Genomic DNA, 23331 nt, shown 5'->3' with positions numbered 1-23331 from the left:
TCGCTCAATGATGTCCGTTTGCGACTTCCTCCGACTCTCCTCCTTGCCGTACAAATGCAGGGACTGGTCCTGCTTGAAAAGCTTCAAAAGTATTCTTTGCTTGCTTTTTCGTCCCATTTTATTGTCAACTATTTTATCCACCTGAGGTTTTCCTGCCAATTTTTTATCCGTAAATGGCTTGGGTTACATTAATTACAACTTTTATATCCTGCAAGTGCAAGTGATAGCTGTCATTCGTTATTTATCGACGGCAAACATCAACAAACACTTATTTGCAGTTACACGGAATATTAATTGGACAATGAACTCGGGGGAATAGGACGACCACGAACAATTGTCGGTTTCGCGTTTGATTTCCCATCGAGTGGCAGAAGTCTTTGGGAGTCGAAGGGAACCGGATCTCTCTAGCCCATGCTCCAATGCTCCATTAACCTTGATTTTGTGACAGGAAAAACGTGCCTGTAATTTGTCAACGATGTGCTCTTCGTATGGCAGATTGGCAAACAGTGTAAGTCGAGATTGATGGATTAATGAGTGTCAAGGTTGTAAAAGGAAATGTATATTTGTACTGAATTTTTAATGAGTTTACAACAATTTTTTTCAGCAGGTGGTTTTTCGTTCGCGGTAATTAAGGGGAAAAAGTGTGGCAGGATAGCAACATAGCACGACGGAGTGGCATGATGAAGTTGAGGTAATTTATCATGATGCATACGAGTGATTCTGAATTTTTAATTCAGGAAAGTTTTAATTAATATGAAGCAACCAGTGCTTTCACAAATTTGAGCTTTTTAAGACGTTTGTAAAATTTAAAAAAAAAATTAAAGAATTTTTGTCCAAAATGTCACTAAAATTTCCAATTTAATTTAAAAAAAAATTAATAAAATTTAAGTATTTTTTTTATTATACAATTTTAACATAATTTAATTAATATATAAATTTTATTTAATTTAATAAAAATTTTAATTTTATTTATTTTTTTTTTTGATTAAAATTTAAAAATTTTCTGATTTTTTACATCTAAGTATTTCTATATTATAAGATTTTACGAAAATTAAAGCTTTTATCGTAGTTTCCTAAACTCCATATTTGTTTTGAAATACTTTAAAAAATTCTTAAATGCTCGAAATGCTAGATTTTTATTTTTAAAAAACGTTATTCAACTCAACTGATGAAGTTAAAAATTGACTAGGCAATGATTTTTCGTCCAAATTTCCATTCATACTGAAGTTGTAATTTTGAAAATAGTAAAATTTTAAAATCGGTAGGTTCAAAATGTGGCATAACAGTCATCAATGTTCGATTTTTCACTCTCCACTTGGTCCAAGAGAGCAATTTCAAACGTAATAATGCTTCCAATGAACTAAAAAAAATCAAAAATTCAATTAAAATTTCTTATTAAAAGTTTGAATTTACCGCCAATATCAACTTCCTTGTCAACTTGAACATATTTTTTCCCGTCAAAGCAATCGTTTGTGCCTCAATTTGATCGATAAACCGTTCCAACTCAAAATTCCACGATTTTTGCGGTACTTTTCTCAACGTGTTAACAATTTCTCGTGATGCATCATGAATTGAGGCTGTTGCGAAGAGCATAGTGAGGGTGCGAAAAATCATCAGAAACACTATTAGCACGAAATGGATTGTCTCTGCTGTGCTGGAACGAGGTCTGTAAAAAAATTTTATTAAAAATTTATTTAAAATGTTAAAAAAATAAAATTTTACGTGAAACCCCTAAAAATATTAACAACAATAAAATATAAATTATTTCCAGATGAAAGTAGAATTAAACTCGAAATGTGATGATTGACTTCGAACACCAAATCTGTGAGGGCTCCATACTGTTTGCGAAGGTAAAGCCAATTTTCTTCCGATAAATTCTAAAAAAAAATAAATTTTATGAAAATTAATAAAAAAAAATATTTTTTTTACCAGATTTTGTATCCCGTTCACACGATGACTAAATTGCTTGAATCTCGTAGTGATCCCGATCGATATATTTACGATGATGACGTCGATGTAAGACCAAGAAAGTGCAAACGCAAAATTCTGCCATTCCATCAAAGGCATCAACCAAATGTTGTAAGGGATGACATCAGCAATGTGTCCTCGTTCCCGTTTGTACAAATGCTCGTAAAAATCGACTTTTCCAGTTAAATTGCAAAATTTTAAATTTTGAACAGTTTCTTCAACTGATTTTATATGAAAAAATGTGTGTTCGATCAATACCGTCATAAATACAAAAACTGCGATGAATGTCATAAGCTTCGTTGGGTTGCGTTTTGTGGACGAATATGGCGATTTGAGAAAAATTTCCTCCTTTTCACCCCAATATTGCATCAATTTGGGCCACTTTTTGGCGAGATTTTGCAACAAAAGTCCAGCGATCACTGTGACGAAGTAAAAAAGGAGGCTTGCTGAGGCAGAAACACCGAATCCTAAAATATTTTAATTGTTTAAACGTCTTGAAACGAAGAATTTTCGGATTTTAACCTAATTTCAATGCAAGTCTCACGGTAAGAAGCAACTCGGTAATGCCTAATACTAATAAAATCGTATTAAAAATGTATCGAATGCTGGTTTTGTTGCATGAGAGATCCTTCGGTGTACGTGCAAAGAGTCCACTGACCGGAAAAAGAGGTATGACGTTGTTAATTAACAAGAGAGCTAGAAAAAATTAACTTAAATTTCAATTTTTAAATGAAAAATTATAAATTTACTCCATCGGATTGAGTGATGAAACTCCACAGCGACCGATTTTCTCTCAACTGTAAGCAAATTTTAACAATTTTGTGTAAAAATCATTAAATTTCGATAAAATTTCTTACTCATATTCCAGACTTCATTAAAATGCTCTTCCATTATCCTCGATTTACTCTTTTGATGCATTTTATTTTTAAATTTGACGGCCTCCCATGCGACTAAAGGATGCGGACGGTAACTCATGTCAATTGTTTCGACGGAATTCGCACTCATTTTCTGCTATTTCTTGATTAAACCTGTTCCAATGAAACAAAAAGTCCAACTGAAGCATAAAAAATAACCGATTCCACCGATTTGCCGTTAGAAAAACATAATTAACTATTAAAAATCTGATTTTTTCTTATCTTATTCACAGATTCATGTCAGGGATGTCAAATAAAGCAAAACCAAAGAAGGATTTTCGAGTTGCGATGAAAGCCACTGCCACAGATGTGAAATTTCCCAAAGCCTTGTTAAAGCTAATGCACAATTTGCATGCATGATAATTTGTTTTTCTAAAGTTTACTGTTCATTAGTGGAAAACTGGATTTTCTAGTCAGTTCAAATCGGAATTTCGCTGAAAAATGTCGCAACAACGAGAATGGATCGCGAATGCCATTGTGATGGACAATGAAGTGAGCAATTCCAAGATTCTTGAACATCATTTGAACAATGTTTGGATGCGAGGTATTTACTTTTTCCTAATTTTTTTAAAAGTTTTGAATTTTTTATTATTTTTTCTCTTTAAGGAACTAATAAGAAAATTGATAACTTTCATCGAGCAATGCGTTGGAGTAAGATTTATTTATTTTTCATTTAGGCCGCTCCAAATTTTTTTTTGAACTTTTTGTACCATGCCCCATTTTGAAAGTCGAAAATCCAATGGGGCAAAATATTAAAAAATAAAAAAAAACAAAATTTCATCAAAATTGACCGATTTTTGGTTTTTTTCATATTTTTTCAAGGAATTTCCCATAATTTTTTAAAAAATTTTAAGTTTTTAAAAATTATTGTATTAAAAATCGTATTTTAACATGAATTTTCTTCTTTAAATTTTTTTAAAAAAAAAAATAATTTTTAAAATTTTTTGACAGTTTTTTTACAAAAATTTTTATCTTGAAATACTCTGAGATATATTTTAAAGTATCAAATCTCAATGTAGATACCATTTAAGGCAAGTGCAATTTCAAAAAATGTTTCAGATGTCCACCCACCTAACTTTTTCCGAAAATCCAAGGAGGGAATAATGCAATAATGATAATAGTTTTGAAATATTTTAACCTTCAAAACATACGAAAAATGACTAGAAATCATGAAAAATTGGTTGAAATCTATAATTTTTGTTATATTTTGCAATTTTTTAAAGGATTAGATTAATTTTCATAGAAAAAATTAAAAAAAAATTAAAGTTTGAAATTTGCCAAAAATTTTTAAGTTTCAAAAAAGTCGTTAGACATTTTTTAAATTTTTTTTGGTTCGAAAATTTGTCAAAATTTTAAAACAAAAGTTGCAAAATGTCTTCAAAGCACACAATTTAATATAAAAGCTCTTTAAAAATAGTGAATAAGATGGAAAAATCATCAATATCATTGTTTTCCATTATCATTATTCATTACTCCCACCTCCTAACTTTTTGAGGTCCAAAATAATGTGAAACATTTTTTGAAATTGTACTTGCCTAACTAAAATATTAATTAATGACAAAAAACTGTTAAAATTTTGTCTTTGCAAGTTTTTGGGACAAAAAGTTCGAAATAAATTTAGAGCGGCCTGAGGTTGCTAAAATTTAGGTATTTAATATTTAAAACTTTTAAAATTATTTAATTAGAAAATTTAATTTAAATTGAAGTATTGGGGTGGTTGGAGTGGTTTTAATACCTTTTCAAGAATTTTAACAATTTTTCCTTTTTTAAGCTCTATTAATTAGCAAGATAGTTCCTATCTTTCCTGTAAGTGGCATCATGTCCCAAACACCTGACCAACTTCGATTCCATCGTCGAAGCTTCGTGTACGTAATCAACACAATAATCATCATTGTCGGCATCATCGACACCATTCTCACGATCAACTTGGTACTCCAAAAGAAAATTTCCGTTTCATCCATTACCGCGTTTGCCTTTTTTCTCGTAACCGTTATCGCTAACTTACTTTTGCGAGATTTGGCTGGAAAATGGCCAGCATTGATGATGTATTGGTATAAAAAGGAAGAAGTTTTTCTCGGTTATCCCTACAAACAACCAAAGCGGAATCCAACATGGGTCATTACTCTAATTTCTGCCGGGATTTGCTTGATGGTGTGCATCGAACACGTTTTTTACTACTTGAACGGATACAATGCCACGAAAGTGAATATTGAAAAGTGCAATTTTACGGGAAAAGTCGAGTTTTGGCAACACATGTTTCATCGCGAACGGGCTCACATCTACAATGTCATCCCGTATAGTCCGTGGATCGTTCCATTATTTCAGTTGGAGAATTTTGCATTTTCCCTGTCATCCAGTTACATTGACATCATGTTAATTAGCATTTCGATTGGGATCAGTACACGTTTCAACCAGTTGAATGATCGCCTGAAAGAGGATTTATTATCGATCAAAACGGAGAACGAGTGGCTTTGCATGCGACAACATTATGGAAATCTTTCGGATCTCGTAAGAAAAGTTAATAAACACATTTCCACCTTGATTCTCTTGTCGTGCAGCAATAATTTGTACTTTATTGTCGTTTATATCTTCAGGAGCTCCACGTAAGTTTATTATTTTTTTTTTGTATTTATTCGAAAAGTCGAAAATTTTTTTTTCTAAAATGAAAAAAAGTTTTAAAATTTTTTTTTATTTTTAACATTTTCCAGTCCACGTGAATCAGCAATCAGTCAAATTCACTTCTACATCGTCATGTCAGTGCTCTTCGTTCGTACAATTTCAATGTTATTCGCAACGTCAACCATTAACGACTCTTCGAAGGAAATTGTCAATGTTTTACGTCGAGTACCGACAAATTTATGGAATATCGAAGTAAATCGCTTCATTGATCAAATCGAGGCACAAACGGTCGCTTTCAGTGGCAAAAGTCTCTTCATCCTGACAAGAAAATTAATTTTGGCGGTAATTAATTTTTAAATTTTTAGTAAAAACTGAAATTTTGATGAAAAAAAAATAGTTTGCAGGAACAATTGTTACCTTTGAAATCGCCTTGTTGGATAAAGTTCCGAAGGAAACGACATCAAAGACGTTTAAATGTGAATTTAGCTTCTAAAAAATAATTTCAAATCGTTAAAAGTAATATTTTCTGAATTCTATAAAAAAATAAATAAACAAAGTAGAGAAGAAAAAAAAATATTTTTTTAAGTTTAAGCCTACAATCATATTTATTTTCATAATATGTTTCCATAAATTTTTTATTAAGTATAATTTTCTTGTACTTGTGAATTTTTATATGATATTATATTTTTAATTATTTAAAAATTCATGCACACTTTTTCACTTTTCATCTTAATCCAGGTTCCTTTAAATTATTTTTTAGGTGTTAAAATTTAAAATTAATGAAAGATCTCAATTTAATTCAAAGTTTGAGTGAATTTTCCTGGTTGTGCTAGTTCTTAAAGACTAGAAAAGAGTGCTTAATTATGTGTGGTGGTGACAATTATCTTTGTTTTGTACAAGTAATTCAAAAGAAAATTAAAATCGTCCTTAAATTATTTATTTTTTTACTACTAAAATATAGCTTGAAATATATTTTTTTTAAAGCAAGTAATTGCAAGAATTTAGAAAAAAGGAAAGATTTTTTTTCAATAAAAATAGAAAAATTAAATCTAAATAAAAGTTATTTTAAGAAATCGTTGATTGATAGATTTTTTTTTAGAAATTTTTAAGAATTATAGATAAAAAAATTAAAATAAAAAGGATAGAAATGAGATCAAACTTAAAAATAAATGAATTAATTTGAAAAATTTATTTATAAATCGAAAAATAAAATGTGAGCGAATTTCGATCTACAAAATTTTGATCTCAACCATAAAGCACTTGTTCAATTTATAATTTTTTTTTTAAATATTTTGTGAAGCTTTTCAGAGCTTCTCGACCTTTTTGGGAGGTTGAACAAGTTGAACTTTTATTACTCGCTCCATATATTGATTATTTTAATAATTTTGTTAATATTTTGAAGAATTTGTTTATATTTTTTTATGTTTTTCAAAAAAATAAAAGAAAAAGAAATAAAGGAGGGTACAGTTGCTTAGATAGTTCTCACGTGTGTCCCTTTGCGGAATCACCCTACCTAAGCAAGTGTACCAATGACTGTTGATGTTCTAAAGCATTTACATTTTTTTTTGTGGTTGGATTATGTTTTGATGGAGAGAAAGATATTTGGATAGATGACAGTGTGAGTATATTAATTTATTAATAATAAATTGAGAAAGATCTCTGTTTCATTGAAACTTTTACTTTTTTTTATGGATTTTTTATATTTTTTTTAATGTTTTCTGATTTTTTTGAGATCTTGGTAATGAATGGTTAATGTTTATTGGGCAATGGACGCTTTAGAACAAGAACAGGGGCAATCGATCTGTTGTTACTACACTATAACTTTTATCAGTTTTATATTTTCTTGTGACATGGATCAGCGTTATCTTTGTTGATTTTTATTATTTTTACTGGGTTTGTGGTTTTTTATTATTTGACTTTTTTTTTATAGAAACTGAATTTTTATTTATTTTAAAGAATATTATTAGGAAAATTTTATTTCTGTTAAACGTGTAAATTATTTTTAATTAAAAACAATAATTTTTAAAACAAATAACGATCTAACAATCCACAAAAATTTTAATTAAAAATTTTGAATTAAATTAAAATTTTTGTGTGAATTTAACTGCTATTTTTTGACTCAAAAATTTTAATTTTTAACTCAAAATAATTTACACGGTCAGCAAAAATAAAATTTAATGAATTACACTTAGCAATTAAATATTTTATGACCCAAAATTTTATTTTTTATTGAGTTGTAATTAAATTTAAAATATTTTTAATTTTTCTTGAGTTATATTTAATTCAGTTTAATTTAACTCGAGCTTAAAATTTGAAGCTTCATAAAAATATTTGATTTAAAATTTTAAATAATTTTTCAAATATGTAGTTTGAAAATTTTTCTTGGGGTAAGATTAATATTTCAATACCAAAAATTCTATAAAAGCTTAAAATTTTTGGTTTAGAAATTTTGACATGTAAATTTTTACAAGTAAAATTCCTTAAATCAAAAACTTTGAAACCTCTAAGAATTTTTGTTTAATTTCTATTGTTTTCCTGTTTCTTTTTTATGATAACGCTTCCTAAACTGATACAAGCTATAATGTAGTATGAATAAAGATAATGAAAAAAATCTTAAATCTACTACATCCTATCACTAGTTTTGTTTTTTCACTTCATTTTTTTGCCTTTTTCACATTTTTTTTGTTTAGGCTTTCAATTTTTAAGCTAAAAGTTTCTCCTCTTCTGTTTCTCGTACAGAATAATTATTGAATTCAATAATTTATTATTTTTATCAAGCTCCTGATAATTTTCTCATTCTGTTCTGCCCTCACTATGGGAATATTTTTTCATTTATTTTTCATAAATTTCAATGGGAGACTTTATAAAAGACTCTTATTTCATTTTTAACTTTTCTTTGTCTTTATCGACATCGTGAGAGGAGAAATTTTGCTTTTTTCTTTATGATTCTAACATTCACTTATTTCACTAAAGGTACCTTAGACATATTTATAGAAAAAAAAATCAACAGATCTGGATTGCCGGCATCGCGCAAATTGTGTAAACTCTAGAAATTCTCACGTCGCGTCTCTCACACGCCTTTCTAAAGTTACAATTTGCAAAAGTAGATATATATTATATGTAAAAATTGTTCAAATCGTATTTATGTGTTTGGGGGAAAAAACTTTACAATCTAATATTTTTTTTTTGTGATTTTTTGTCATTTTTTTTGTAATATTTGCTATAATAATTAATATTTTGAATGAAAGTTAAGAATGTCGCTGACAATTCTGCTTATTTCTTATACGAACGATAATATGATTGAAGCGGCTGCGTTGTCAAGTTACGTACATTGATGCAAAGACAAGCCACGAGCATAGATCGCATCTAGTAGCATCCTTCTTCGTCCATGTCGAAGTCGCTGTTGGAGCTGTCAACATAGGCGGGACTGAAAATGAAAGAAATTTGTTAATTGATTGCAAAAATAAATGTTTAAAGTAGAAAATTTGGTTAAAAATGGTTCAAAATTGAAAAAAGAAAAATTAAAAAATTAAAATTTAGGCCGCTCCAAATGAAAATCAAAAATAAAGTCCGATGCCCCATTTTAAAAGTCGAAAATCCAATGGGGCAAAATAAAAAAAAAGTTAAAAATTTAACCAAAAATAATCTCATGAGATTTTTTGAAAATTTCCAAATTTTAAATTATTTTTATAAATCGAATTTTATCATAAATAAAAATATTTTTCATAAAAAATTTTTTTTTTTAAGTTAAATTATTTAAATTAATTTAAGTATGTTTTGAATTTCCTTTTTTAAATTTAAAAAAAAATAAAAAAAATAAAAAAATTAAATAAAATTTAAAATATTTGGTATGAAAATAGTATTTCAAAACTTTTTTTTTATTTTGCCCCCCCCATTTTATTTTAAAAAATTTTGGACTTCATTTTTGATTTTCATTTGGAGCAGCCTTAATAATTTTATTATTTTTAAAAGTAAAATTTAAATAATTTTTAAAGTAAAAAACTATAAATAAATTAAAACCAGTAATTTTCTGTGAAAAATTTCAAAACCACATGAGAAAAATAATTTATAATTGTTAAAATAAATTTTCATTTAGTAAAATCCGAACCCAAATAAAAATAATTTTAAAAATAAAAAAAAACTTTCAGTATAATTGAAAAAAATGAGTGCCAAACATAAAAAAATATTTCAAAACCACCTATAATTAAAAATTCGCAAATTTGCGGTATCTGTCGGCAAGCAACTCATTTTTTTTTTATCAAAATTTGCTTTAATCAAAAATCAAAACCGGCCTAAAAAACTTGTCATGCATACTAGTCACTAACACAAACGAAGGTCACAATTATGTCTCATTTCCGAAAATGTCTGTTTCGCGCACATATTCGCGTATGATTTCACAACATTACATGACTCGTCTAGCTATAAATATTAATCCAAACGAAAAAACGACGCGCGAGCTGATAAGAAATCGTCATAAAATTCCATTTCCTTATCAGCTCCACCTTTGTGTACAAACAAAAATCCAGCGAAACTCACTTTAGTGCCTTGCACGTGAAGAAGACAATCCGCTTCATTTTCTTGTTGTAGAAGAAATAGTTGAAGGACCACAAGCAACCGGGCTCGCTGTACGGATCCGAGCTCATGTCCGGATTGTAGCTGTAGATGTCGCAATCTTTCAATGCAATTTCCTCGTTGATTGTGGACCACAACGCATTGCGCAACTGATTAAACTGCTCGCAGGCAACGGCCGACAAGTTCCCATCGATGGAACGCATGACCCAGTCCAGGGAAGGTTCCTTGCTGAACTCATGACTCTGTGTGAAAAGAGAAAATTTATTTTTTTTTCTTTGTAGTAGAAATCAACAATGATCTGAATTTTTAATTCATTCAATGTGACAACGCACACATACACAAACAAGCGAGCATTGATGATGAGCATCACTGAAGATACTTGTTTTTGTTAATTTTTCAGCTGTACACTTTTTTTATTGACATCTTTTTTTTCGAAACGTTTTGTTGACGAACGAATTATATTTTTTTTTGTTTTATAGGGCTTGACCATAACAATTTTTTATTGTGTGATGCGTGTTTTGTGTACCAACAAATCTGATCGTGTGTTGATAATTTATTTATAAATAACGTTTTTGTTTTAATTTTGTGTCATCGAGTTGACTAAACTGCCCGCTCGAGATGTTTTTATGCAATATTCGTCTATTTTTAACACAGAACACTCGGAAGTCAAGGTTACTTTTTTAAAAAAATAATTTAAAAAGTCGTCCAGGAACTTTTCATTAAACTTTGATTTTTGTTTTGATGACAAAGAAAAAAAATGTCGCTTGATAAGCAATCTAAATATTTATTAATCGGTCATATTTCGGCGTCGTCAATAATAATTTTTCATCATTATATAAAATTATGTTATTTTTTTGTTGTTTGCGCCAAACGAAATGTTTTCATTCTATTTTTAATCGGTCAAAAGTTTTTTTGTGCACCTACGGTGTGTGTTGTTTAAAGAAAGTTTGCGGTGCGGTACAACTACTCAAAATAAATAAATAAATATTTTTCAACAAAAACAACTATTTTTGCGCGCCCATTGCAAAGAGTTTAATAATAAAAACAAACATTTAGCATTCACTTAGCTATGAGACGGCTTCTAGTAAAATCGGTGGTGGCGCTTGTTAAAGTTTTTGTAGTTATTTAAGGCTTGAGCGTATTTTGAGAATTTAGTTAAAATTGTAAAAAAATAATTAAATTAGTTTTTGACTTTAAAAAAGAACAAAAACAATTTAAAAAAAAAAAAATAAATAAATAAATAAATTATTAAAATAAAAAAAGTTTAAAATTAAAAATAAATGTAAAAAAATTATTTGATATTTTATAATTTTTTTTTACCTCTTTTCTGGAGGTCCTCCAGGCTAAATCGCATTTATAAATTTATTTTTTATGGGTTTTTTTTGTTTTAAAATTTAAGCCGCTCCAAATGAAACTCAATAGTTTTGTCCAAAATTTTTGAAATAAAAATGGGGGGGGGGGGGGGGGCAAAAAAAATAAAAAATTTTGAAATACTTTTTTTCATACAAAATGTCAAATTTTTTAAAAAATTTCGATCGTTAATCAATATTATTGTTGTTTTGAGTTTTTTACATTGATATTTGTGTATTAAAAATTGATTTAAAAATATTTTAATTAAAATTGAAAAAAATAATATCATAAAAATAACTGTCTAAATATTTTTTGAAAAAAAAACTCAATAATTTTCATGAAAATTATTTTTTAAGAAAAATTTTATGTCGAAATACAATTTTTAAAACAAAAATTACTAAAAATTAAAAAATTTTCTTGAAAAATTATGGAAATAGGTACATCAAAAATCCGTAATTTTTGATGAAATTTTTAACTTTTTTTTTATTTTGCATCATTCGATTTTTGAATTTAAAATGGGGCATCGGACAAAACTATTGAGTTTCATTTGGAGCGGCCTTATATTAATTTTTATTTAATTAAATAAATTTAAATAATTAATTAATATAAAAATAAATTAATAAATATTTTAATTAAATAATAATTTGATTTGAATAATTTTAATCTAATTTTTTGCAAATTTAAAATAAATTAATATAAATAAATAATTAAATTTTATAATTAATTTATTATTTTAACGAATTTTTTAAGACAGAAAGACGAAATTTCTCACAAAAATATATTTTTTTCATTATAAATGCGCTTCAAAAAACGGGAAATATATTGAAAAGCCATAAAACTAGACCCGTGTATTTACGTGTGAACGTCGTTTTGTTTTTTGGACTGATTACGTCTGTTTCTATATTTGAAAGTATTTTTTTTTTCATTCGTTTCTATGATGCTATTCGTAGCTTTGTCATCAACACTTGCTCGCAAAAAAAAGGTCAAAAAGAGGACAAATCTCGACTCACCTTCGCCTCGGAAAAGTCATAATCAGGCTCAAATGCCTGATTCAGCGTCGTAATCAAGTAGAACAACGTCTTCCGGGAAATTGTGTCACATAGCGTGACGCCCTCATCGCCGGATAAGCTGGAGCGCGCGAGATGCGGCGACAAATCCATCAGCGTTTGCGGCGGCGAAAGCGCTTCCAAGTCATTCGGCGACGATTCGGACGTGAACCGCTTGTACAATTGCTTGTCGTTGCCAGCCATCTTGCAGCTGTAACTTTCGATGCGGGCAAACATGGAAGTGTCGCCCGTTTGGAAGGACAATGCCGAGTTGAGGGCTTCGAATTTGGAGCTTTCGAGAAGTTTCATTTTTGTAAATTTATTTTTTTTTTTTTGTTAAGAATGGGAGAAAGGGACGCGATTTTTTTTTAGATTTTTGATTTTCTGTCGATATTTGAACAATTTCTGCGAATAGTTATATATCTGCAAAGTAACGATGCACTTTTCGTCTTAAGTGTAAGAGGTGTGATAATCAAACACTTAATAACACAAAAGAATAGAGATATCACTTATGCAACAAAATACACTTTTGCTTTATTCTTCTTGGGAGAATATCGTGCGTGCTTGCGTGTTAAATTTAAAAGTTCAAGAGGTGACTCGGACTAGCGGCAGCGCAACATCTCAGTCTCGGTGAATATTTGACCATTTTGGGACTCTTTACCGCTCTCAGTATTCTGAACATGGTTTTCGGGTGAATGATTAGTCTGTTCTTGAATTGTCTTTGTCTGTATTGCGTTGTTTTAGCTTCGGTGCTCAATTCGCAGATCATTTGACTTTGCTTGGAAATTTTTCTGTTTACGTTTTTTTCAACGCGAACACTTTTTTTCTCTTTTTTCTTTGTTTTTTTCTTTTGTTTTAAAGGCAATCAATGTCCTTCGTATTGCTCTTCACTTTATTTCTGTTGTATCTTTATTCACTTTGGGTTTTTTTTTGTTGCTCAGCTTGTTTTATTTATTTTCTCACGTAGACGTTGCGACACACACACGGCGTGCATGTACGGAACAAATTATGGTAGAAACTTTTTTTCTTTGTAATTTTATTGAAAACTACAAGTGTTCAGAATTTTCCATTTTTTCGTACATTTTTAGTGGATTTTTCATGTAATTAGCACTCGCGTCACTTTGTGGACTGTTTAGTCGTTCGTTTAAGCTACAAATAACTCGGTTTTGGCACGGATTTTGCACTTTTTTTTAGAGATGACCTTTTTACGGCTATTTTCGTTTCAATGGACTTGTTCAATGTACGCTCACCCGGTATTCTCCCACTGAACTGGGGACACGGGTATTTGATATTGTGCCAAAAGTCAATGAAAATTTGTTCTGAAATTCAAAATGAAAAATCTCAACTATTTTAAAATTTAAAATTAATTTAAAATCAAACTAAAATTATAAAGTGGTTAAAAAAATCTCTTAAAGAACAATTAAGAATGAGTTTATCCACTGACCTTGAAAATCAAAAAAATAATAAGAATCAAAAATGGAGCGGTTTAATACCGCATTTTTTTCTCGAAATGCGGTAAAATTTTCCAACTGATATATTTACAGATCAGATCTGAAATAAAGCCAAAATCTGATTTGTTATCTAAAAAAAATTTAATTTTTTTTAAGTCTTACTTTTATATTTAAAAAATTTGAATTTTAGAATAGTGTTGTAGTAGCGAAAGCTAGGTCACCATGTATGTTATTTAATATGTTAAGAAATTAAAGTTAAGCCAAATAAATTGAACTGTAATGTAATGTTATATTTAAAAAAAATCTTACAGATAATGTATCTGGCTCTGAGTCTCATAAACAATTCAAGTAAAAATTAGTATAAGCACAATGAAGTGGTTAAAAGGCCCATTAACGATCAAAACCAATTTTCGAATTGATAAGCCTTGAACAGATTTGTCAGATGTTGTCGAAAGTTTCAAAATAAATTTGAAATAACACAAGTAAAGTGACGCATCGATCGAAAATTCTTATGTCGCGTCGCCCAATGAAGTCGAAATAGAATACTAAAAACTAAGTCTCTTATAAAAAAAATAAGCGTACCAGAGACGCATGTCGTTGCAGCCAGTCAATATCTATTCACCAAATTTCGGCAATCGACCGATGACTCTCAAAGACTAAAGGGTAACAAAAAAAGGTCAGAGGAAAAAAAAGTTAACAAAAAAGAGAGCATCAAGCCGTGGTGTACAAATTTTGGACCTGTAAGTTTTCTACAGTTTTCAATATGAACATTTTTTTTATAAAAACGGAAAAAATGTACATTTATAGGACAAAAATTAAGTAATTTCAATCAGTTCTTCACACGTGTCGAAATCTATGGGGCCAGATTTAAATATCCCTGAAAAAACTTGCTTTCCAAAAAAATCAGGGATGTCTGGTCAGCTTATTTGGACTGTTCGATGACTCAAAAAACAACTGTCAAACAAACTTATCACTTTCATTCGTCCCATCATGAGCTAAAAATGACAAATAAATTTTATCATTTTCATTCGTCCCACCAAACGTCAAATTTTAATAGAAAAAAAACAAGCTCGCAAAAAAAGATTTACAAAAATAGTGAAATAAATCAATTTTAAACGCGATTTTCGCCAAATAAACATCAAAAAGACTTGATTCAAGTGCCGTAAATTCCGGAAAAGGTAAAAACTTTCGTCGATAAATGAAGGCAAAGTTGCAAATTTAATTTAAAGTAAAATCTGTTCTACACGCCTCGCTCTGTGTGAGCAGAAAAATCGATTTTACTAAAAAATTTAACAAGGTTTTGCTAATCGTTCAATTAATTTGTGTCGTAATTGAATTACGATTCCCGTGTTTCGTGCAAATTGATAAACATTTCAAGGGGAAAATATTATTGAAACGAGTGCATCGCAGTCATTCTAAGTGTGAAAAAAAGTTTCAGGTGCAGGAAAAATTACATAATTGGAATAAATAAAATTTGCACCTTTTATATGAATGAATGAGCAAGTGTTTATTGTGACGACACACACACGATTTCCATAAGAGGCCTTGAAAAGTTTTCAAAGTAATTTGTTTAATGGAATAAAATTTTCTCTTTTCAGACACTGCTGGCATCTGTTTCCGGAAAAACCAATTGAGTGACAAGTGCGTGCAAGGTAGCGACGTACAAACAGTAGGAAAAACAAACAAATTTCGGGAAAATGGGTCGTAAAAAGAGAAAGTTAACGAAACCGTGGTGCTGGTAAGTGTCGAAACGGCTATTTTTAGCGTGTAAACGGCTTCCATTTGCCGCGCTGTTGACACACACAACTCAATTTTTCGTTCAGTCCAATTAATTGTTTCTATTTTTATCGAATTTCTCCATCTCGTGCCGCGTAGGTATTGCAACCGCGAGTTTGACGACGAGAAAATTCTGGTGCAACATCAGAAAGCGAAGCATTTCAAGTGTCACATTTGCCACAAGAAGCTGTACACGGGTCCCGGCTTGTCCATTCACTGCATGCAAGTGCACAAAGAGTCAATTGATAAGGTGCCGAACGCCCTGCCGAATCGCAGCAACATTGAAATCGAGATTTACGGCATGGAGGGAATTCCGGCGGAAGATATCAAGGAGCACGAACGTCAAAAAGGCGGTCAGGGCGGCGCAAGTGGCACAAAAAGTGATTCAGATGACGAAGATGGTCCCTCGTCGAAGAAGAGTAAAGGTGACATGACAGCAGGAACATCGGGCGCCACACCTGGAGCAATTCCCGGGATGCCCGCTGGCATGGCTCAACCCAATTTACTCGTGCCTCAACAGTTTGCCGGCCAATTTCCGATGCAATTTATGCCGCCGTACATGCAGCATCCCGGCATGCCTCCGATGATGATGCGACCTCCGCTATTTCCAGCGGGCGCCGCAGCTGCTGTGAGCAGCACAATCGTAGGAGCACCGAAACCAACGTTTCCCGCATATTCGGCAGCGACAATTTCGGCGCCGCCTACCACAAATAACGGAAATGCCAATAGTGCAAGCAATAGTAGCAATAATAACGGTACCTCGAGTAACACGAGCAGTAAATCAGCGGCTAGTGGACAGGCGACAAATGGCGAACAGGCACCCACAAAATCCATCAACACGACAGGCACGAGTACAAAAATTATGCATCCCGCGGAAGATTTGAGCTTGGAGGAGCTGAAAGCACGCAAACCGTTATATGTGCAGAAAGTGAGGGCGGCGCAGATTTGCGCGACACAATCGGCAATCGCGACCGCAAACAGTAATGCCGTAAATTCTTCCACGCCAAATTCCGTGTCCACGACACCTGTGAGTGAGAGTTACGTTCCGATCACGTCAATGCCTTCGCAGATGAAAGATCAGCAACAGCAACCGCGCATGATGACGCCACAAGAAGTGAGTTTTTTAAATAATTTTTTTTCGTAGACAAACACATTTTTTGCCTAACCTTATCATGTATTTCTGTTTGCTTTCATTTTTTTTATTGATTATCGGTATTTTTTGTATCATTGCATGTTTTGTATATTTTATCAATTTATTTTTTGTAGAACTTATTTTTGCAGGTTTTCATAAAAAAATAATTTTTTTGACATTCATTTGACTTCCTTACAATTTATTTATTTTATCCTGCTCCAAATAAAACTCAAAATATTGACTAAAATTTTAAAAAATTCTCTTTTTTTAAATTTTTCTAAAATTTTTTTAAAAGTAAAAAAAAAAATTTTGGTGAGAAAGAGAATTTCTAAAATCTCTTTCTGGATTTTTTTAATTCATAAATATTTAATAAAATTTAATAATTCATAATTTTTTTTTTAAATATTTATTAAAAAAAATAAATTTAGAAAAAAACGAATATATTTTAAAAAACTGAAAAAAAATTGTAATTATTTTAAAATGTATTTTTTTATTTTTATTTTGGAAAATCTAGTAAAATATATAAAATTTAAAAAAAAATATTTAATTTTTTTTTTAAATTTTAAAATGGAATATTGAACAATATTATTCAGTTTCATTTGGAGCAACATAAAAAATGTCCATATTTTCGTATTTTTTTGACATTCATGTTCATTTAACTCCTCCACACAAAATTAATTTTGATTTCCAAAAACAAACTGACACTCTACAAAAATCTTGAAAACTTAAACTTTTCTGATAAAAAAAACCCCGTCTCTCTTAGCAAGTACAAGCGGTACAAGCAGCTGTCGCTGCAAACCAACAAAAACAATTAGCTGATGAAATAAATCGAGCAGCGATTATCCAAAGAATTCAAGCAGCACGACCCGCTGCCGCGATGCAACAAATGGGCATGGTTAGTTTTAGTTAAAAAAAAAACTTTGTAGAATTAGTTCTTTCTTCCTCGTTTTTTTGGTGATTGATTGACGAAAAGGTCTCGTGCGGTGTCGATTTTGTTGCTTTTACTCATTTTGTCTGTCTTGTAAAATAAATAAAAATTAAGGTGGTGGAAAAGTAAAAAAGTAATTAAGGAACTTACGCATGAAAATTAATTGTTGAAAAATTGGCACTTCAGTAAGCTTTGAGAGAGATGAAAAAAAAGGCAACAAAACTCGGTGCTTGGGATCTTGATTTTTTTTTACAAAATTTTCTAATATTTTTTTTTTTAATTTTTCAAAATAATAAAGGTTCAAGCAGCACTTGGTGGTCCAATGCATTTCATGCCGCAAATGATGCGACAAGGACTTCCGCAAGGCCTTCTGCCTGGCCAGATGATTCGACCACCAATGGGAGGCCCGCCAATGGGATTCGGACAACCAGGTAGGTGACACTTGCATTACGTCTCGTTTAAGAAGAATTTTTAGGAAATTTTTGCAGGTCTTTTTTATCATTTTTTTCATATTACAAACTTTTTTTTAACAAGTCCCTTTTTGTAATGACCTTGATTGATCGCAGAGTCTCTGAAATACTTTGGCAAGAAAAAAATTATATTTATTTTTGCATCATATATATTAATTACTTGTTTGATACGATATACGAAACTAGTTCCTTTTCTTTCTTAATTTTTTTCTTTTCTTCTGTCTTCTATTCTTTAATTTTTTTTGGGAAAAGTTTTGTCTCGATTTTTATAAAAAAAATATATTTTAGCATTTTAAGCATATTTTAAGGATACTAACAAACATATACATTAGAGCTAAGATATTTATTACATATTCTTAAGTATTTTCTTTTTTGTTTTTCTTTCTTCTTCATCTCTGTTTTTTTCTTTCAAAAACAAAAACTAAAACACAAAATATTCATAGCGAAAAATTGTACTTGACCGAAAGCTTTTGAATAACGTTAATTTACGTTTCAATTAAAAAAGACACAAAATTATTAGTAAAAATTATTATGAAAAACAGAAATCAAGTACGTACCTAATTTTATCAATGCAACAAAATTTATTATTATTAGTTTAACTGAAAAGCAAAATATTATTATTATTAATATTAAGTGATTGATTGAAAATTGTTTTTTATTTTAACAATTTTTTTTTGTACATTTCTGTGATTTTTTTCATACTTAAAAATTAATTCAATTCTCATTTAAACAAAATTAGAAATAATTTTTTTTTCTTAGTGAATTGGCGTTTTTTATGTGCAATAAAAAAAACTACAAAATACACCTCATTTCTCATTGTTTATTCGTTTTGTTAGGCAGTGTAGTTTTTTAAAATAATTTTTGTAAAAATTTTTTCAAAGCCTGAGTTAAAGTTAAATTTTTGTACCTATAAAAAATTGTTTGATGCCATTTTTATTTTTCACTTTTAAATTTACTAATCAATTTTATAAATTTTAAATATTTTAAATTAAAAATTTAATTGAAATTTGTATAAAAAATTATATCTAGATAAAAATTGCATCAAATAAAAATTTTGTCTACCAAAAAACTTTAAAATTTTTTCAAAAACTTTTAAAAATAATAGTTTATGATGATAATTTTTTAATTGCTATCATATGTTGCATGATCATGTTTAACTATTACAAAAATAAGCAAAAATATTTTAATATAAGGCAAAAAAATCCATTTAGAACGGAACTGTCGTAAAAATATATTTTAACATGCCAAATTATTAATTTTCACTAATTAAGTAAAAATAAAGAAAAATTCGTAATTTAATTATTATCTTTCAAATTTTTATTATTTATAAATTTTTTCAAGTTTTTTAATGACAATTTAATTTTTCTTTATTTTTACTTTATTTTTTTTTTATTTTCACACATAAATTTTTATACATTTATAACATAAATCCCGTTAAAATTTCTTCCATATTTTTTTTTTTGTTTTTTCCCCGTAAAATATTCTTCAAACATCTTCACACCACGGTTGGATTGATTGAAGATTGATGATCGATTCTCTCTATAAATATAAAATGCGCCCACAGGTAGATAAAAAGCGACAAATTACGATGATGATGAGGCACTTTTTTATTTATTTATAATTTATTTTTCTTTCTTTCCTTTTTATTTAATTGTAAATTTATTAACATTTTTTATATTAAATTATTTTTTTTTTTATTGTGTGTGACTTATTGTGTACTGTACTAACAATTATTGTTATTATGTATTTGAAAATAATGAAATTAACTAAATTCACGCTGCCGCCTGCTTGTTTGTGCTTTTGTAATGTTTATAATGCTGCTTCTGGTTAATATAGGGGATTTAATTAAAATTATTTACTCAGTAGAGAAATTCATGCAAGTTTAATGTATTATAATAATTTTAAAGTGCTTGTTTCAGTAGAAGGAATTTTTTCAAAAAAAGTGAATGTCTGGTTTTTTATAAAATATTTTTTTTATGGAGAATATTTCTTTGATGTACAAAAAAAAAATCAAGTAAGAAGTCTGTCTCTAATAATTAATTTAAAATTAATGTGCCGTCCATGTTTTTCTTACTTCACCCAATTTTAAATAAAAAAAATGTGTGCTTACTAGTACGGTGCTAAAAAAAAATATGTCGAAAGCTTTTCACCTAAAATCCAATCCAACTTCCACACAAGCACTTTTCTATGGGTATCGGGATAACTTTTTACATTTAATTTATTATTTTTCATCATAAATGATTTTATTATTACCTTTTTCTTTAGTATCCTCCTCTTCTCAATGAAAAAAATAAAAGAGTAAAATTAAAGAAAATTAATTTCTACCATATTTGTGCAATTCTGTGCGAACAATTCTTCCAATAGGCAGGTAGGAGCACAATGAAGTCATTTTTACTATTATATTTGATGATTGATAAATATTTAAGTATTTGGAAACAGAGGCTTCTTGTTCTGTTAATAATTTTTTTTTATAATTATAATTTATTTTGGAAGTGGGTTAATTTTATATCTGTGAAAGTTGTTCATGTCTCCTCTAATTATTACTTCTCTATTTTATATTAAACATAAATTTAAAAGCTGGTAGTTGTGTTATTATTCCCCTGTGAATTTTTTTAATAGAAATTTTTTATAAAATTATTATTAGATAAACTGCTCTTTCCTTCCTTCTTTAAAAAAATCTTCATATAGATTATTTTTCACCTCATTTTTATTTTTTTTTTAATTTTTAAAAATTTAATTATTTAATTGGAAACACTTTTTTCTATCCGTAAATATTAAATTTAAGTATTCACAAAATATTTTAAAGAAAAATGTTGGTTGATATTTTATTCTGCATCGTACTTTATAATTTTTTGATGAAATGTAAGAATCTAGTGATAAAAGTATGTATAATTTTCTTTCAATATAATAATATAGATGATTCACACTGACAAGCTTAGTTTATTAAACAGGTGTAAACTAAGCGTCCTTATTTAACAAAAAAAAAAAATACAAACAAAAAATACATGTTACATTTAAATTTTTGCATAGAGTTTGATAGTTCGGCAGAAAATGACTTAAAAAAACTTTAAAAAATTTTAAGTTATGTTCTTATGTCGATTTCACACCATATCGCATTAATCCTTGCTGAAGAATTTGTTCAGTTTTTAGAAAATAAAAAATAGTAGGGCAATTTTCACAATTTTCTGTAAATTTTTTTTGATCCTATCTGATGAAGCGCAACCTCAATTGGCTTCTGTGTCTATATATTCATTATATCTAACTAAGTTTTGGATATCTTATATATATTTATATATATTATACATATATAAAAGTCTTTAATTTATATTTTTGATATAAATTTTCCTCATTTCACGCCGAATTTTACTAATCTCCAACACTTTCCACTTTTTTTCTTCTCTTCTTCTCTCTTCCGCCACGGACAGGACTACTAACGCCAATGCCCGGCATGGCAATGGCACCCGGCATGGGTATGATGTTTCCCGGACACCCGATGTTCCCCATGGGCTTACCACGATTTAGATGATCTCCTGCAAGTCCCGTAGTTCAACAGCAACCGCAACTAGTTCCGACAACAAATAATGCCGCCGCAGCAGCAGCTCATGCCGCAACTGTAGCCGCAGCCGTGCAAAATGGTCAATTGCTGCAACTGACCATGCCGCTAATCTACCAGTAGTAGTTACGTGCCGAAACGATCGGAAAACCGCAAGTTGAACGTTTATTTTTACTTTTTTTTTCATTTATAGTATTTATAAGTTAATATTCTCATAATTAATTATTATTATTATCTCTCTAATCTTGTCTCTGTGAATTTATTTTGGCGTCAGAAGGTGATTCTGACAAAAAATATCAAAGGAATATGTTTAGAAAAATATATGATGATTGTTTTTTTTTGACTAGAAACGAAAAAATTAATGATATATAGATGAAGAATCATAACAACTACAAAATTTTAGTACTAAATGTTGATATTTAATGAAATTTCGTGTAGTTATTTAAGGCAAAAATTTTAATATTTATTCAAATTATTATTATAGGAGTTATTCTAACGTTCAAAATTGTCATCAAGACACGTCAGATAGTCGTTCCTCTTCTTTTAAAGATCTAAATGCTACTTTTATTTGTCATGACTGTCAATTTTTGGACTTTTTTTAAGGGATTTTATCAAAAAAATCCTCTTCTTAATTTTTTTTTTCGTAAAAATAAAAAAAAATATTAAAAATGTCTCAAAAACTGACAGTTACGACAGAAAATCACCTTGCAACCCCCTTTAAACTTCAATTTTTCAAACATTTATTGCCCTCTAACACTTACAAACCCCAAAAAAAAATCAAGAGGAAATCCACAAAAATTTTAATGAATCAATTTTCTTCCAATCTCTTTTCTTTTTTTTCAACAGAATTAAACACATTAAAATATCGCAAAAAATATCACTCACTATATAAACCTAAAAAAAAAATACAAAAGATAAAAATCAAAAAAATTTAAGAGTACACAAAAAAATTTACCTCTCAATACAAAAAATTAAGAGTACAACTGTAAGTACTGTTCCTTTTATATAAACCACTACTACTTGCTCCTTCTTCAAATTGTAGATCGATTTGGTACAAAAATTCTAATTTTTTGAACACTTGTTGCGAATTATCACAATAAAAATATAAAAAATGGGATTTTTGTACCAAAATCGAGTAAAAAATTATTTTTTAGTTAAATTTTAAAACTTTACTTGTACTATTCAAACAAACATCTGTCTTTAATTGTCCTCATCGCGTTTTCCTGTAACTTTTGTCTTCTTCTTAAAATTTCTTTGAGTCTTCTCCCGTTTTTCAATCAGTTATAATTGATTATTTTTCAGTTGATTATCATTCCTTCTTTTAAATATTTGGGCTTTTGGTTAAATTTTCTTTAAAAAAAAGTCGTAATGTGTGTGCTTTTTTATAAAAAAATAAATTTCCCTGATTTTTTTTTTTATTTTTCATAAATTATTTATTTTTTCGTAATAATTGAGGCGCATTTTCTTTGTTTTTGTACAGTAGATCAGAAATGGTGTCGGCTTGAAATTGTATATTTTTTTAAATTTTTTCGAAAAAAAAATCTTTTTTTTT

The 23331-nt window shown here is 29.2% G+C and overlaps 3 protein-coding genes across 5 annotated transcripts; 2 read left to right on the top strand and 1 right to left on the bottom strand.

Moving 5' to 3' along the window:
* Positions 1 to 3323: 3323 nt before the first annotated feature.
* LOC134828678 (gustatory receptor for sugar taste 64a-like) lies at positions 3324 to 5994 on the top strand. Its single transcript, XM_063841660.1, has 4 exons — positions 3324 to 3426; positions 4654 to 5485; positions 5591 to 5843; positions 5899 to 5994. The coding sequence occupies exons 1-4, from the start codon at positions 3324 to 3326 to the stop codon at positions 5992 to 5994; spliced, it is 1284 nt and encodes a 427-aa protein (XP_063697730.1).
* A 1906-nt stretch (positions 5995 to 7900) lies between these two features.
* On the bottom strand, positions 7901 to 13694 carry LOC134829405 (repressor of RNA polymerase III transcription MAF1 homolog). Its single transcript, XM_063842457.1, has 3 exons — positions 12434 to 13694; positions 10038 to 10315; positions 7901 to 8928 (listed from the first exon to the last, which is right to left on the bottom strand). The coding sequence occupies exons 1-3, from the start codon at positions 12776 to 12778 to the stop codon at positions 8868 to 8870; spliced, it is 684 nt and encodes a 227-aa protein (XP_063698527.1). The 5' UTR covers positions 12779 to 13694; the 3' UTR covers positions 7901 to 8867.
* A 1273-nt stretch (positions 13695 to 14967) lies between these two features.
* Positions 14968 to 22797, top strand: LOC134832915 (BUB3-interacting and GLEBS motif-containing protein ZNF207). 3 transcript variants are annotated; one of them, XM_063847129.1, is made up of 6 exons: positions 14968 to 15098; positions 15519 to 15658; positions 15796 to 16810; positions 17592 to 17723; positions 18055 to 18187; positions 21652 to 22797. In XM_063847129.1, the coding sequence occupies exons 2-6, from the start codon at positions 15618 to 15620 to the stop codon at positions 21750 to 21752; spliced, it is 1422 nt and encodes a 473-aa protein (XP_063703199.1). In that variant the 5' UTR covers positions 14968 to 15098; positions 15519 to 15617; the 3' UTR covers positions 21753 to 22797. The 3 variants fall into 3 exon arrangements, with proteins under 3 accessions (XP_063703199.1, XP_063703200.1, XP_063703202.1); XM_063847130.1 differs by lacking the exon at positions 21652 to 22797 and adding an exon at positions 18670 to 18802; XM_063847132.1 differs by lacking the exon at positions 17592 to 17723.
* The last annotated feature ends 534 nt before the right edge of the window (positions 22798 to 23331 follow it).

The sequence above is a fragment of the Culicoides brevitarsis genome, chromosome 2 (assembly GCF_036172545.1).
Source record: "Culicoides brevitarsis isolate CSIRO-B50_1 chromosome 2, AGI_CSIRO_Cbre_v1, whole genome shotgun sequence".
NCBI classification, from domain to species: Eukaryota; Metazoa; Arthropoda; class Insecta; order Diptera; family Ceratopogonidae; genus Culicoides; species Culicoides brevitarsis.
Note: the sequence above shows the minus strand (reverse complement) of the source record. Positions and strands in the feature narration are given on the sequence as shown.

Excerpts from the sequence above, each read along its gene's own strand:
- LOC134828678 (XM_063841660.1), top strand. The coding sequence starts at position 3,324 with ATGTCGCAACAACGAGAATGGATCGCGAATGCCATTGTGATGGACAAT. Across the intron at positions 3,427-4,653 it reads GAACAATGTTTGGATGCGAG|CTCTATTAATTAGCAAGATA; the intron begins GTATTTACTTTT and ends TCCTTTTTTAAG. Across the intron at positions 5,486-5,590 it reads TATATCTTCAGGAGCTCCAC|TCCACGTGAATCAGCAATCA; the intron begins GTAAGTTTATTA and ends AACATTTTCCAG.
- LOC134829405 (XM_063842457.1), bottom strand. The coding sequence starts at position 12,778 with ATGAAACTTCTCGAAAGCTCCAAATTCGAAGCCCTCAACTCGGCATTG. Across the intron at positions 10,316-12,433 it reads ATGACTTTTCCGAGGCGAAG|AGTCATGAGTTCAGCAAGGA; the intron begins GTGAGTCGAGAT and ends CTTTTCACACAG. Across the intron at positions 8,929-10,037 it reads TTCACGTGCAAGGCACTAAA|TCCCGCCTATGTTGACAGCT; the intron begins GTGAGTTTCGCT and ends TTTCATTTTCAG.
- LOC134832915 (XM_063847129.1), top strand. The coding sequence starts at position 15,618 with ATGGGTCGTAAAAAGAGAAAGTTAACGAAACCGTGGTGCTG. Across the intron at positions 17,724-18,054 it reads CGATGCAACAAATGGGCATG|GTTCAAGCAGCACTTGGTGG; the intron begins GTTAGTTTTAGT and ends AAAATAATAAAG. Across the intron at positions 18,188-21,651 it reads AATGGGATTCGGACAACCAG|GACTACTAACGCCAATGCCC; the intron begins GTAGGTGACACT and ends CGCCACGGACAG.